The sequence below is a fragment of the Haliaeetus albicilla genome, chromosome 9 (genome assembly GCF_947461875.1).
Source record: "Haliaeetus albicilla chromosome 9, bHalAlb1.1, whole genome shotgun sequence".
Taxonomy (NCBI): domain Eukaryota; kingdom Metazoa; phylum Chordata; class Aves; order Accipitriformes; family Accipitridae; genus Haliaeetus; species Haliaeetus albicilla.
In genome coordinates, this window is record NC_091491.1 from 3,711,786 (window position 1) to 3,729,089 (window position 17,304).

General features: G+C 37.4%; 1 protein-coding gene across 1 annotated transcript in view; it reads right to left on the bottom strand.

Annotated features, from left to right (window-relative positions):
• Positions 1 to 17,304, bottom strand: part of MED13 (mediator complex subunit 13) — a 59,885-nt gene that overhangs the window by 40,416 nt on the left and 2,165 nt on the right. The window contains exons 2-3 of the mRNA XM_069790982.1: positions 15,747 to 15,981; positions 5,704 to 5,872 (exon numbers count right to left, since the gene is read on the bottom strand). Coding sequence (XP_069647083.1) covers positions 5,704 to 5,872; positions 15,747 to 15,981 — 404 coding nt within the window. The remainder of the gene's footprint in view (positions 1 to 5,703; positions 5,873 to 15,746; positions 15,982 to 17,304) is intronic.

Genomic DNA, 17,304 nt, shown 5'->3' on the forward strand with positions numbered 1-17,304 from the left:
CACCCAGAAATCTCCTCATTCTGTTCCTTAATAATAATTCACAGCATCATTCTAGAGGGATCAAGAAGCAAACCACTCCGTTCCCCTGGAAAGGGGACCCATGGGAAACAGGTAGCCAAACAGAGGGGGAGAAGGCAGAAATGTGGGGTCAGGACCAAAAGCATAGCATTCCCTTTGTCTTAAGGGCAGCGAAGACCAAACAGACCACAGCTGATCTCATTCATGCTGTTACATTACCAATACAAACATTTCTGAAGTAGGCAGCAAGATCATTTTCATGGCCCAAGTGAAAAACAAACAAACAAACAAAAAAAACCCCAACCAACCAAAAAAAAACAAACAAAAAACCACCCCCCCCCCCCCCCCCCCCGCAGCCACAGCCATTCATTACTGCAGATCTGCCAACACACTTGCACCAAACTCAGGAATCACTCCATTGTGGCTAGTTTTTCCCCTTCCTCCCAGCAAGATGAGGCCAACCCCCCCCCCCCCCCATATATATATTCAGAACTATGATAAGCACACCTTCAATCAAGATAACTACATGTACAAAGGCTTATAATAAAACCAAATTTATATCTAGAATATTTTTCAGCAGTCATTTCCCATGAAGTCATATACTTATTATTTACATCAGGTAGCTAAAATAGTATTTCCAGGAAAAAAAATAAAAGAACAGTGGGCTGACATTTTAAAGTGCTGTATTCAGACTAACGTTAAAGAGCTTACTTGTGAAACCTGTGCAGCAAGTTTCATTTTGTAAGCTATGATAAGCTTATCACTTATGATTTTCCAAGTGGGTTTTTGGGTGGTTTGGTTTTTTTTTTATTTATTTTGGGTGTGTGGTGTTTGTTTCTGGGGGGGGGGGGGGGGGTTGTGTTTTGTTTTTTAAATGAACTTGTCAGGCACAAGTTCTGGTTTGCCACCCACTGCAATTGGTTACATTAGTTCCTATTTACATGGAAAAAAAACAAAACAACCATACAAGTAGTATAGTAGCTTTTAGTAATCTAGATTTTCAGGTGTCTATCAGATCCTCCCACAAAATCAGGATTACTCAATTATTTGCTTACTAATATTTCAATTGTGTCTAGCAAGTTGTACTTATCACTAAAACTTCACAAGATATCCTCCACATAAGCACTTGATACTTTTGTTTCATTAGGAGTATCAGATTTAATCTTCATTAAGGAACTGTATCTAAAATAGTGTTTAATCTGACAAGTTTCCTAATCATATTTGTTCCAGGTATACACTACTATTTTAGCATCCAGTTGGCAAGAGGAAAAGTCTCATCCAAAGGCTGTTACTTGAGCAGTCTAACCAGAAAAGGTAGACAGACAATCAGATGCAGCAGATCACAAATTCTGTCTCATACATTTATAGGGTGTATTTTTGAATAAAGCATATACAACTGTATTTCTGAACGTGGCAATAACAACACAATAGGTTGGAAAGGAGCAGAGGGAATGACATTCCTATTTGTCAAACTTTTTAATTTAATATGCAGTCATTTAAACCGCATTATTGAGCTTCTGTAATCTACCTTGCCTTAAGTGACCGAAAAAGGTTGTGACCAATACCGAGGCAATGATATTTTTTTTTTCCTGTTTGGTTACAACTATGACCATTAGCAAAACCTTCTCTTTAGTCTTTTATTCTACTGTTGTTCTCCTGCTGACCCCCATTACCCGTTCCTGAAAACTGAAAATTGCCTACTTAAAAACGAGCAACGACAAAAAACCCACCACACACACTTCAGGGAGTTAGCTACTCCATTCCTACCCTATCTATAAACAGAAGTGGAACTAGCATACTTGAAAACCTCAGACAGTTTCCTCAGGCATAGTAATCGTGACTTGTTCTAACAGATCAAATTTCACCAAATACATGACTGTCTCACTTTTCTGAATGCTGGTTTTAGACTGGGGAGAGGTAGGGGGAGGGAGGGAAGAGCAGGTCATGGTTATTACCTTGCAGCCTTGTCAACATGCAGCATGTGACTGCATAATGCAAACATCTGAGGTTTTTACTTTTTCTGTAGCAAAATTTTTAAGAGATATTAAACAATAATATGATGTTAGCTTACTAAAGTTAGTTTGTTTGTTTGAGGAGTCACATGATTAAATGTAATTAAACAGTGAACACTTAAAACTATCTAATTCTTACTTTCTTGGTCATCTATTCACATGCCACAATGGCATCAGTTTATGAACATTAAGGACTGTTCTTTTAAAATTAAAACATATGCAACACAATGATGAAAGGGATTTTTTTTTTCCTTTTAATATAACCTTATACAAGGAGGAAAAATAACAGCAACAGACAGGAAGCCACAGCTGCCTGAGGATCTGTCATCACAGCCAAACACCTATTAGAAATCACAGCCTTATGCCTGTTGCACTACCATATACATACAAAAAGTGCAACACAACTGACTTCTATTGTTTGGAGACCAAATAACAGAAAATCTCACATTCTGGAACCACATGCTTTCAAACAGAACTCAGAAAAATCCAGATGGGATCAGATTCAAATGAAATAAATAGCTCTATTTGCACATCCTTCGAAGAGAAGGAAAGGGAAAAAGCAGGACTAAGGTCCTGCACATCGCTCAGCCATAGCTCCAGAAAGCACATGTTAAGAAGTTACCTCCACCACCAAGAGAACCGATTACTCGGTCTCTAATCAAAGTCTCTGAAACTAAAGATTGCCAGCAAGGACAACCAACCTTATCAAAACTTGTAGTTATAATACACAGAGAACAAGTATATATAGCAGCCGGCCAAGCCCTGAAGTGCAGGGTAGTATAAACTATGATCTGAAGCAGACTGGTGGCAGACTTCATAATCCCAGTGTACTAGGTGCCTCTAAATTATATAGGCACGTGAATTCTATACTGGGGTTTCTGAATGTTAATGCAAAGAACAGTTCCAAAGAAAGCAAAGCATATGTAGCAACACAGGATGAAGTAGGAAATAAAGATAACAGTAACAAGGTCTGAAATGAAGCAAGACAACACTCATGCAGGGATACCAGAGACCGGGGCAAAACATCCCTATTTTTGGCTACACGCAATTTCTTCCTCTATTTCTCCCACTATTCAATGTTTTCTAAGAAGGAAAGGATGACTAAGAATATACCAACACTGTCACATATAACTTTTTTCTTCCTTAAGAATGAGATATACATTTAATCAACACAAGCAATACAGAGAAGTAATTACAACCTTCCTGAACAGAAATGCTTTATTCCCCATGACAGATGCAATACCTGCCACATTTATCTGTGGCCACTTTTGCATAGGAGAAGCACTACTTTTTGGGGTGATACATATATTTCTAACAGAGGAAGAAAAAGAAAGCCTTCCAAAAAAGACTCTATTCTTCCTACATCAAGAAGCTAGTATGACATGCTTTTGAAAATATCATTATGAATATTACTATTCCTATTACTTGAAAGATGATAAAAATGCCCAAAAGACAAAAATATAGCTTCAAAACCATTCTGATCCTTAAGATATGTGCATCCATTATCATGAAGAGAAGAACAGCTTTGTGGGGAGGGGTTGGTGGTGGTTTGTTTTGATTTTTTAATTAAGCCAGCCACATCTACAAAAAAAAAAAAAAGATAAACTTAGTGTAGGTCTTGCTGATTAAATGGATGCTAAGGAAGGAAAAATATGCCAAAGTTGTCTAGAATAAAAACTAAACCTTAGTACCAGTTGTCTGGTAAGAAACATACTAGCACCCCAGGTGCAACATTCACAGCATTTTCTAGGCAGGCTTCAAGTCCTTTTATGTTGAGTTTGCTGCAGTGTCACGCTTAACATTTGATAAGACAGAAACGTCCCTTTGACTAGAAGAGTATTCCAACTTATACAAGAGAGCAAAATCCACTCAAACCATTCCACTTGACATTTCCTCCTCAATCACAGAGCAACACACTTTCCAGCTACAGAGGTGGTATCACAAAACACCTATTTCAATCATTTGGGTTTCTCCCACAAGAAGTTGCTGAGAGCAGCAGAGGCCTGAATTGATACCTCTGAACAGTTCAGCCTAACTTCCCAGAGAGTATAGATTATCCAAATTCTAGTTATTCCTAGAAGGGATGAGCCAAACATTCCATGAGTATGCACATCTGTTAACCATGCCCCTCGCTTTATTTCATAAAAGCCAGTACTCAGAATATCACGTGGTATTGAGCTATCTGATACGAAACATAGAGATTTCTCTACAATGAAGTTGTCTTACACAGATCTAATCTTTCTACATGTTTTTGCAGTGGTTCTGGACTACTTATGATGGAGTTGTTGTGTGGGTAAGCACACAATTCCTTCAGCTATTTTCATCAAGCATGCTGACCTTCTGACCTTCTTAAAAAAAGAATCAGTCTCCAAATTAAACAAACACTGCTATTTTATTTTAAAAGCTTTCATCAGCTTTTGCAGCTGCTGCAGAGAGCTTTATAGAATTACTGTAAGAGATGCCATGCCATAACTAATGCTAGTTTCAAATGGCAATTTGGAAAACCAGTTCCTCAAATGAGGGAAGCCCAGACTGTGCCAAGACAATATTGGCCTAAATAGTTAAAAGTAAACTCTTTACTATCAATTTATAGCAACAACACAAGAAGAAATGCATGGACGAGGACACCCCAGAGAGGAAACATTTGCCCCGACCAGGGTGGAGAAAGAGATGCCTAGAACTAAAGGATAAGTTTATACATAAATTAAAAGCAGCAGTTCACAACTACTAATAGAAACACATACAAAACATGTGCTTCTGCTTCTTTTGCTACAGAACAGCTCTAATTTTCTTTCAAGTTTAAATTTATTGCAGAAGATGCCAACAATGGCCAACTCCACACCCAAAAAGCCAAGCCACTGATCTCAAAATTTCCTGCATGCAAGATTTAACACATACATATATACACACACAAAATACTCCACACACAAAAAAACCCATCGTCTAAGCTTTAAATTACTTTGGATTTTAAAAGCTGATTTGGGAACAGCGATTAAACTTGTTCCAGCTAACCTAGTTTTTATTCATTTCATTATTTATTGCTAGGCAACACAGACCGTGTCAAACCACGTTAGAACCATGAGAAGAAGTCCTTCCAATTCAGATCAAAAATTCTCCTCTTGCCCTCCTCCCCCTCAGTGCGGAGGCCACATGTAGTCTTTTAACACCAGTGTTCCCAGACAACCTTCTTTCTGACCGGGAGCTGACATTTCAAACTCTCTTCTCAACACCTCCCATAAGACGCAATTTATTCAAACCTCATGTGGTGCCTGTAAATAGCTCTCTAGATCCCGCTTGCTCAAAGAGCGAGTTTTAGTATTTACAATCAGAATTAGTCCTAGACATTATACTGGCAAGTCCAAAGAGCAGGTATCTCTTCCCACAGTTATCCTTTTCTTCCTTTCCAGAAGACTAGCTTCTTTTCCAGCATCCCTATTGTCCATGGTCTGTATATGAGTACCAGTACAGAAGAGACAGCCTACTACCTTTAGTATTACTTCCTTTCACCATAAGGAAGTTTTGAAGAACTCCAAAAAGGCAGAAAACCAAGAAAGATCAGAGATCCAGGTTCCCAAACAAACTATAAAGAGTGCTCTTAATTAAATGTTTATTCTAGCATGAAGCTTAAATAAACCCTGTAGCTTCTTCAATAAAGCAAAATAAGACATCCTACCTTTTGTTTATAGGTTTTTCATCTTTCTCATAAGGCTTGACAAACCATTTCCCAATGCGTACAAAATTCCGATTCATTAAACACCTCTCCAACAGGTTGTGAACAGCTTTGAAAAGTAGAGTTCGACATTCATAAGAAAGTCCATTCTCCCAAACACCATCTTCCTCTTCTACAAGACAAAGGAAAAAAAATAAATTAGCATTGAATTCTATCCTATTATTTCATGCACATATCACAATATCCTTTTCTCTCCCACAAGCTTTTAAGACATTCACAGCATACCATGCAACCAAAAAAAGCCTGTAACATTCAGATAATAACTCTACTCACTTAATAATAGTATAAGAGCTAAAAGTAATCAGCTATAAAAATATCTCGTCTCCCACAAGAAAAAAAAGATTCAACAGCTATTTGTTCACAAAAGGAAACAACTAGCACCAGTAGGTTATATATTTCAGCCTGCAAGATCACTGTACACTGATCTGTCTGCAAGGTGGCTCATGTTTTGGGTAGTCTGAATTACTTATCCTGAAGAGTTAGCTGACAATTATGCTTAAAAATAAATTGCCCAAAGCCAAACTTTCAATATATCCTAACGTCTTTAGCTACCATTGACTGAGGAAAGCTGGGCACAAATATCATTGAGCAACTGACCCTCAATGTTCAACAATTTGCTAGAGGAAAGGGGCAGGGGGAAAATACCCGGATTCAGAATACTGGTAAGAGCAACCTGATTCTCCCCAGAAGACTCTCACAACTGCCATTTTTCTTTTTAATTCAAAATCAAAAAGAAATATATTTAAGCAGGCTAGTTCTGCTTTCTGATCTATACATAGAACAGAAGAGAAAAACAGCAAGCAGAAAGACAAAGCCCAGTTCATACTGATAGGATTCTGAAGTGAAACACTGAGATCTTATGTGCCCCACAAATCAGAGTCATGGAATCCAACTTACACAAGCCAAGGCTGATTTGCCAAATTGGAAAGCAAGATTCATTACAAGAAGCTGTAATCTCTTCAACCACTCTGACTTGTAATCAGTGTTTGAACATAGTTTACAGGTCCTAGAAGTATATGCGCTGGTCCAAAGAATTACAATGGCATTACAATTACATTACACAAGTAAAATGAGGGACATTTGAAAGTTCCTGTAGTATCTCTCAGTATATATGTGATATCATTCATTCCCAGGAACACACTAATATGGAGGATAATATAAGAAAACTCAAGATCTTGTCCTTAAATTACTGGCAATCAGGTCTTATCTTTATGCCTACAATTCCTTGTATATTGTGTTTTACATATATTCTCTAAGGATCTGCTACTGGTCTCCTTGGACTAACCTAGCATAGTTATTCTTATAATGCCATTGCTTTCATACTGCAAGTAGCAGCAGAGACTAGAAGATTGTCTGACATAGATAAGACGACATATTTTTACTTCAGTCTCTGGATAGTCATGGAATAATTTAGGTTGAAAGGGACCTGTGGAGGTCATCTGCTCCAACCCCCACTCAGAGTTCAAAGTTAAAACAGGTTGCTCATATCTCACATTCATTGCCCTTCATGCCTTCTCTGCACACCTCCAAGTTGCGAGGCTTGGGTTCAGGTTTAGTTCCATACAACAGGTCTTACAATAGTGACCTGTCTGTTCATCTCTCCTTCACAGAGGATTTTGGTTCAAATAGCTTTCCACTGGTTTGCTCGATGGTCAGAAAACCTCAGTAATACAGCCAAGTCCTTGCATTTTAAATCCGCCTTTGAAAAAAAGCCCCTTCACCTTTATCTGGAAGCCAGTTACAAGCTTAAAAGGTTGCAATAGTATTAACTAAAGTCTCAATATCCTTAAATTAGAGAGCGTGTAGAAAACCAGACACCAAAGAGTTTATTTAGAAAAAAAAGCCTTACAGATTATTACACTAAATATTTAAGACAAAGATGACAGAGAAAGAAATTTCAAGATACTATTGCAACCAGAACATGGCGGCCATATTTGTATTTTGCTAAATGCCACACAAGTAAAAGTACGTTTCCACTCAAGATCAGTACTGCAAGTTAAAAGAAAATTACTCCCAGTATCGTTCTCTGAGAGACAGAATAAGAGTAAACAGACCTGCCACATAATTTATAAATGAGGAGATGTGCATCATTACAGATGAATCATTACATGAAGTAATTTTCTGGTAAAGACAAGGAAAAGCAAGGAACCACATTTCCTAAATAAGAGACCTGACCATGAGTTTCCCACCCCACCACCCTATTCCAGTTTTGAAGTTCAGCAAAAGCTTGTTTTTAAAAACCATAAAGCTACAAGACAATACAGTAACTCGCTAAAGAAACATTGAACAAGAAGCTTGTAACAAAAAGCAACAGAGGTCCAAAGTCAAAGGGTATAAAATGTTTGTGACAAGAGGACACTTTTTTTCCCCAGCTCAGAGATTTGTAGACATACACAAATGAGCAGCCCTATCCTACAGACAGCTTTGCTGTTCAGCACATACTCCTCAACTGGTAGCAAACAAGCAGCTCAATAGAGCAAACATTAACTACAAAGCTTAATGATATTGGACTTTAACTGCACAATAAACTCCACACCATTTCAAAGGTTAAATAGTTGGTTTCTATATGGCTCTTGTAATTTTAAAAAAATCATTCCAAGAATGCATCCCCTGCATCAATTACCTATTATAAGAGGAAACAGAAAGAGCTATTTCCAGCCTTTATGCCTAATTTTGTTTTGACATATTAGTGTATCAATGAGAAGAAAGATGCTGAAATTGCAGATACTGAAGTGTAATTCAAGGCTTGTATTTTGATGGTCATACTATGGACACAAAGGAGAGGTTTCGATTTTCTGAAGACACCACAAAGTGCTAGGTATTTCATTTAACATTAATAGTTATGCTGACAACCAAGTTATGAACAAAAGTTTACATGTAAGAACTTGCCACAAGATTGTAATTCTTAAGAGCTCTCCTAGTTGTCTTAGTTTATTGCTGAAACAGAGCGCTCTTAGATGAGCATATTTTGTGGGGAAAGCGTAAGGCATTAGATGGAAATTACAATTAAAACTCTAATATTTAAAAAGACAGCATGCTGTAAGCATGCCTGCTGGTCAGGAAGAACGTCTGGTACCCAAAATAAGACCACCTGTTCAAGCTGAAGTGCATCTTGCTATAGAAAGGGAAGGTTAAATAAGATGACAGTTAAAGATACCCTCATTTCTGAACATTATTCAAATTCATGCAAAAAAATAGCAGTAAGTGTTCTGTGTCTTTTTGAAATCTATTTAGTCACTCCTCCCCTCCCCCCTTTTTTTAGAGTGGAGGATGGAAGGAGAGAAACATGACATCTGCTCACATCTCCCAACTACTTTTCTTCTTTCAAATTGTTGTCTCTCAACATGAGAAAAGTCCTCTTACTTAATAGAAATTGTACAAAGTAAACCATTTTTAAAAAGGGAGGGGGAGAAGAGGAACTTTTGTCTCCTAATCTTTCTTAAAACACAATAACTTCAAATGTTCAATGTGATGGTGATAACAAACCAAAATAAGTTGCTGACTCATTTTAACAAGGTGTCAAGCCACAATTTCACTTCAGACAAGTGTTATCCACAAAAGTGCTCTGGCAACCTGAAGGTTACAAATATTTTATTTTTTATTAGTTCTCTTAGCTGTCCAAACCACTCAACTCCCCTGCGACACACTTTTATGTCAATCCATTAAACAAGTTATACACATACCATCCCACCATAATGAATTTAGTTCCCTCCCTCTTTATACCACATATTAGGCACCGAGTTTTCCTTAAATGAAGCTAAAAAAATATCAGGAAATGAAGAATTAATGGAAACAATAGCCAGGAAAAAGCAATTTTCATACTACACAAAGAACAAACTTTCTCAGTCACCACCTCCTTGATACTACCACCATCCAATTTTAATGAAACAGTTGCAGGAGGCTATTTGCTTTCAGTACTTTTATGTTCTACTTTACATTCTTCATATAGTTCACCTGAAACAGTAAAGTTCATTTTTACTGATTATGCCCTTCTGTCTTTCTAGTGCTCTTGGACAAGCATACAGTGAGGCAGGAGTTTGGAAGCATGCTCAGAATACAAGAGCCTTGCAATTTATAGTGAATCCTGAAAAAGCAGTATCTTTAAACCTTTCCCTTTAATTCAAGTCAGATGTTTTAAACCCTATTTGTTACCCACAGATCTTTAGCCAAATTTATTAATCAATGATTGCTAACAAATAAACAGATTTTTGCTTAATGTATGTTTTTTGCAAGAAAACCAATTTTGAACTTCTTAATCTATATTGCAACAGATAAATATACAGTATTAAAAATGACATTTTCAAGAAGGCTTTTAAAGAATGTGGATTTTCCCCCTTCCTCCTTTTAACATATAGATAGATGGTCACATCAGCAAAACCTCAATAAGCATCAATTCTTGAAAAGGCTGAATACGTTTACCATATCATTAAAAATATCTTCCTAATGCTCAATGAACCTCTAAAATAAACCATGCAAAGAAACAAATTACAGTCAAGCCTCCACTTTGGACTACAATTTCCTCCCCCACACCCCCCAATTACTTCAATTACATAGGAAAAAAACGTTCCTTGGTATCGTGACTGAGACCTGTCTTTTAAAAATACTACTTACCTTCACAGGCTTCCTTTCTGTCATCATTTGACAGCATGCCAGTTATAGAAATAGACTGATGCAAAACTGATTTATACAATCAAACTTCCTATATAAGCTTCAGATTACAAGGGAAGTATAATAAGCAAAATAGTATGAAATTGCTGCTGTATACAATATTGTAATAATAGGACAGAAACATTTCAAGTAAAGTTTTCTATTTGAAAAACAGATTTTTATTTAATCTTAAAGTACTGGAATTTAAAATTGCTCAAAGCAAGAATTACCCAGTTTACTGAAAAATAATATTGAGGGCCTATATCCCTTACAAAATAAGCGAGAAACAACAGATCTTGCATGCAAAAGGGACTGAATACAATTCAAAAATACCAATTTACAAATCCAAGTAAGACAACTTAAGTTTGTTTCTAGTAGAGTTGTATCTGTTATCTACGTTCACTGAAAAGACTCTAGATTTAAGACTCAAGATATCCAAACTAGTTGGAAAACTTCATCGACCGAGAAGGAAGCCAAAACATAAGCTACTGTCTAAAATGCCATACTCACAATATTCAGCACCATTACAAGTTAGCTTTTATACTGCTAGCCCTTTACCAGCATCACATATATGGGTTTTATGCTTTCTCTACCCAGCAGACTATTTTTGTAAATATTAAAAATTTGAAAGTATGACCTTTTTGTAAGTGTGTAGCTATGCCTGTCTATAAGGATAATCAGGTAATAGCTTTCCTCCACTATTTTTCGGGCGTAAGTTTGGCTGGTGTGGTCTGCACGGCCACAAGACAAGAAAAGCTGAAAAACTTTCTAGCTAAATGTTCCAATATCCTCCTCCACACTGTCTTTGAGTAATACCATATGCAGATACATTTTACTTATATTGTTAAATCTTACCCTTAGTGCCCATGGAGTCATTGCTCTTATTCATACAGGTACATTATGCATGTGACGTTGTACAACCAACCAACATAATATGATGCAAAATCCTCATTTACTGTGACAAAGTATCTTTTACCTTACTCCACAGATATTTCACATGCACATTGGTCAGGAGAAAAGAAAAAAGGAAAAAAGTTAAATTTCACCTTCAAGCTGGTACTTACACCAAGTCACAGAAGTTTTACAAAGACTGCTTCAGTAATTTTTGCATAATGATTATCAGTGGTTTTGTTTAAGCAGACACATCTCTAACACGGAGGACTAAAGAAATGCTAAGACATCAATGCACCACACAGTAAGGAACATCCGTAATGCCTTCTTATTACATACACAGAAACATACATATCCACCACAGATAAGTTACTTAAGCTCACCCTACTGACATTAAGCACAAAACTTTTAAGAAAGCATCCTTTTTTTTTTTTTTGTAGGAGTTAAATGGTCTTAGGAAGCAAATGTTATTTAAAAAAAAAAAAAAAATGCAAGCCACTAGCCGAACTATTTTCAAAGCTCACTTTGCCAACTACTTTCAACTGGTAGGCTTTTTTGCAGAACCCTCCGTATGATAACTGGCTCATGCTCTGGTTTCCATTGTATTAAAAGTAATGAGACGCTCAATGCTGACATCAGCACAAACCAACCAATTCACAGATTTGTTTGGAGACAAGGATTTGATCTATAATGCACATGTATCAAGAACTACACAACACACAGAAGTCTCTGCTGCCGTGACTGTTGCTGTTTTTACCATACAGTATCAACAGACAAGCAGCAGTATACAGATCTTTCTCCTTATTCTTTCAAACCCTCTTACAAGCCAAGAAAGGAGCTAAGACTAGCATTATTTTTATACATTTATCCCATGCAGAAGCATGAGGAATACTGCTCCGCAAACAAAAACTGATTAACTTGATATATGACAGGTAGAAGGAAAACTCTTTAATTTTTTAAATAAATTAACAAGATTTAATAGACACCAGGACGAAAAAGACGCAATCTGAAGGTCAAAGCCATATAGAAGCATTCCCCTATCCATGCATTAATCAAATTGTAACCATTTCCTTGGGACTACATCTTGTACATAATTCATACCCAACTGTTCTCAGGTTTGAAACCATCTACTGCCAATTTAAAAAAAAAAAAAAAAAATCCAAGTGTATAGGTAACCACTTTAAAATAAGAAAGAATCTATCTGATAAAATAACTGCTGATCAGACCACTGAGAGACCACTGCCTTCCAAAATTTGAAGAGATGTCCTACTTTAAGGTTTGAGTTGCAGGAATTACTATAATCAAGCCTCACTGTCACAACAAAAACATAACCTTTGAGGTTGTTGGAGGATAAAATAACATTTCACTAACTTCTGTGTGCCTCTAGCTATGTTGGGGTAGAAATAGACTTATGGTTTTTTTGGTATTACATACAGTAAGTAGCTTCCTAGGGAAGGAAAAAAAAAATTATAAGAGCAAAGTCAATATTACTGATCAATCAGCATCTCTGAACAAGTCTCCTTTTGACATGCCCCCAGGCAACAACAATCCCTGACCATCAACAAGACAGTTATCCAAGGCTTGATACAAGAATTCAGATATAGCCAGTAGCAGGCATTCAAACATATCTCCAGGGCAAAGAATGAACTTCTAGAATATACAGGCTGAAGAGAGGGAGATATAGTTTATTTTTTTAATCTGATATGCATAGGTGTACCCCCACAAAACTGTACATTCCCTTTTGAAGTGATCTTGGGAAGGGGACGAAAGGATTCCTGAAGGCTGCCATGTTTCAAATCCCTGAGGGTTGATAACCAAGATGCGTTCCAGACACTGAACGTCCATTGTTCACTGAAACTACAAATCACCAAAAGAAGTCAAAAACTGTACAAAACACTGACCTCTCCTTAACAGGAACGGTTTCATACCAAAGGAAGCCAGAATCAAAAGTTATTAACATTGCTCTGGCATATTTCTAATTACAGCCCTTTCAAGGCCCACTTCCCCAAGAGAAGTCTGTCTGTAGGCAATAAAGGACAGGCTAGCAGCAACAGACTGCTTTTAGCCCCCCTCTTCCTCCCTCACCCCATTCTTCAGGACAATTCTTCACCTACTGAGTAGAAAAGTTCTAAATGAGGCAGCACCTTAACCTTCAGCAGCAAACAATTTCCAATCAATTTTGCAGGTAACAAGCCTCTGCTAGGAAGTAATTTATCTTTCCCATTGAAAATGTAACAAGCAATCATTGGGAGAACAGGGCAATGTGAATTACTAGGAGAAATTGTCCACCAATGAAAAAAATCCATTAGGTCTATGACAAAGGTCAGATAACATTGTTTGGGTTCAGCCATAATTCTTTCTTGTATGAGGTTCACATTAAGATTTTGTCTAATGGGAAAAAGTGCAGGTGCAGGCACTCCTCAGCCATCTCCTCCATGATCTAGCTGATTAATATCTTTATCAACTTCTGGTCAGAAGAGCCAAGCAGACTAACACACTCCAAGAAATTTTTTGTCTCCTTTTAATTAAAAGATGACAAAAACATGCCTGCAAAAACCAAGATGTCAGATACATCGTCTACACATAGACGTAGGTAACAGTCTCACGAGTGATATGCTTTTATGTAGAAAAATATCTAACAGCAAGACATGTGGAACAGCTCCACTGAAGCGCAGACATCCACAGGTGACCTGAACAAAGAAAACATCCAAAACAATTGCAAAGACATGGCTGGGAGACACTAATCCTCTACTATCTCTCCCTTATACCCTAAGAGAGGTTAAGAGTTGTTAAGTACCTAGGATGATACGTGCTTATCCACCTGCGCAAAAGTGTAATTCCGTAAAAGCATAAATACACACTGATCTAAAAGTTCAGCTACAAAATACCACTATTTTTAGAAGGTGCCTATATACTAAATCACTAGTAGATAGATTAAAGAGAGAATGCAAAGAAAGTTGCTCAAACAAATAATTTTGATGGCCAGGTAGTGCAGAAATGCACTCCCCAAATGGCTTAACTTTTATTTGATCTTTCACTCAAAAATAGTAACATTTGTCTCAATTTAATCCTACCAGCCAACAGCATACAAAATTTACATAGATACTTTCACACAAGTGTTGGTCTTTGCTCAGGGCAGGCCCAGGCCAAAACCAGCATTTAGTCTAAGTCTAAATTACATCTCAGTCATACAAAGGATGTTCCCTGCAGTTCAAGACAGAGGTTATTCATAGGGCAAAATAAGGAAGCCTGAAATGCAATAACATATCAAGCAACATACAGTATAAGTGCCATTTAAGATGCAAAGTTTCTAGTTCCAGGACAGACAGGAATACAAGCAACATCTCAATCTTTGAAGTCAATTATTCAAAGAAATAAACATAATTTCAGTGCATCAATTATTTTTCAGATCATATTATTTTTGTATGAAAATTCCACACATTATTGTTTCAAGTCAACTTCCTCAGTGGCACTTCAAACTCATATTTGTTCTTCAGCTTATCCACAAACACAGTCAGTATTAACAATTTCTGGTTACCAGGTCACCAAACCTTGGTCTCATTTTACACTTCAGTAATCTGAATACTGTACACTATTTGAAAGGAAATTGGAGTGATGTGACTTTTTTTTCCCCTAGAGTTAGTATAGTCTCACCACTAGACTTACACAGACAAGGTTTTTAAACCTAACTTTGTCACTTTACTGTGAAGCAACTGGAAAGCCATCTACTTCAGGAACTGAGATCAACAAGTAAACATTTTCAAAACAAGGTGACAAATTTGAAGTACAACATTATTGAGAAATATAAATACTGCCGGTCTTTCAAAAGTCCAAGTTGGAAAGCAGGTGCAAGTTCAGAGCACTGGGGAAGGGGGAGAGAGAAATCCTAAGAATACAAGGTTTAGAGATTCTTACACAAAAACAGCAAGCTAGTTTCAGATGCCTTTTTTTGAGGGCTTCTCACAGATGATTCGACTTCCAATCAAAACAGCTCTATACAGTTCAAGAGTGGCCCAGATCTCTACAATTCTTATTACATAATAAAATGGGCTTTACTATTTGAATTTGAAAGTTCTAATTGCCCAACAAAAGGGATCTTATCAAAACACATTTAAGACATCACTTCTGAATCACAGGCACAGCTTTAGGCGCAGCTTTCTTGTGAAGAAGCTGCCAAAATTCATAGGCTCATTTTTTTTTTCAAAAGAAACAAGTGGGGAGCAAAAACTTGTTTCTTGAAAATCTAGCAGTCCAAGATGACCTAAACACAGACAGTAGCTGTTTGGTCACTGCGCTGCCGTAATAATTTGGTGTAGATTATAGCAATAACTTTATCTTATCTATAGACAACGGTCCATCTAGTACAGATTTTCTAAGGGCTGGCAGAAGACAGCCCTGAGTAACAGCATCCTTTCACTGACCAAAAGAAGGTATTAATTTCCTCCTACCTGAGAGATCATGATGAATAAGGTCAGCAAAGTTGGGGTCATCACCCCACCAAAATATCCATAGCTCCCTGCGTCCAGGTCTCTGGTCTCGGCGCCAAACACTGAGTACATCCGCCTTCAGACAGCGACTGAAACTGCTCAAAATAGGGTCCTCTTCCGTGACCGGAAAGAGAATTGGGGCAGATGTTGGACCCTGCCATACATATCGCTTCCATTTAATCCCAGTTAGATCAGCCTAAGGGAAGGAAAAGAACAACTGTCAGACACTGGGGTAGGTACATCCCCAACAGAAACATCCTGCCATAACAAGATGATGGCACAGGAAGAGGCGGGTGGAAGGAAGAAAGCAAGAATTAATCCAACAAAATTTAACAGAAACCATACTTCCAAGTTTTGTGTACCTTAGAAGACAAACTGAAAATAATCAGGCACCCCGTTTTAAAGTCTCCTTTAATAACTGCAGTAAACCAAGAGCTGTTCATTTTCACTGCAGCTTTAAGATTACAGAGAGAAAAGTCAGATTTGATTTAAAATAAAAGTGAAAGATGAGTGAATAATGTAATTATTTCCAGGCTGCAACTGTCCAATCTACTAAACACTTGCCTTAGCAACAAAAAGAACGTCCTTTTTGCTTACTTATGCATACGCTACCTTTTCAATCCAAGATTACTCTAAGGAAATAGGTAATATAGTAAATCTAACTCAAGCATACATTCTTCCAGTCATCTACTACTTTGGAAAATTTCACAAGTTTCTCCATTGTAAGAAATCCTCTATGTCTCACACAGGAAGCCTCTCAAGTACACTTATTTTACCAAGAGCTATCACACTTTTCATCTCTCACACCACATTTTAAGAACTTCAACCCTGGTTTTATCATTAAATTATATATCAGACTTGCGTCCACATTGATTATGATCCAGTAAATCCCCTTCTAGGCAAAAATTTGTTTGACTTCATAAAGTAAAAGAGTTACTGCTGTAGGTAATGGGAAATAGACAATTCCTGGATTATCTACAATGCAATACCATACCAAGTTTTAGCACCAAGTTTTTTCACTTGAGCACAGTCACCTCAAGGCACATAGGGGAGGCATTGCCCCTGGGTTCTCTTTTAAAAGGGAGAACAAGGTGGGCTGGCATTTGCTGGGAAGTCACTTTTTTTTTTTTTTCTTCCCAAGATGACAACACACAAAAGATTACTGCAACATTTAAACCTAACATGGCAGCCTTCCTACGTTCAGGAGGAGAAGCAATTTAGACGAAAGGTAGGGAGTCTGCAACAGTTGATACTTTAGAAAGACTTCAAGATTTAAAAATGCACTGCTAATACAGAGCTGCGGGCCTGATGCAGGCTGCAGACATGTTCAGGCTGCCCAGATCCCCCTCCATCCAAAAATATTAGTACCACAGCTTGGCACAGGTTTTTACTTACAACAATCTCTAGAATAACAAATATCAGGCAGTCAGCTAAGATTAGCTCATTTGCATTAAAAAGCAGATGAAACAGCTCAGCACAGCCACCAAAAATTGCATCACTGTCCAGTTAAATCAAATTT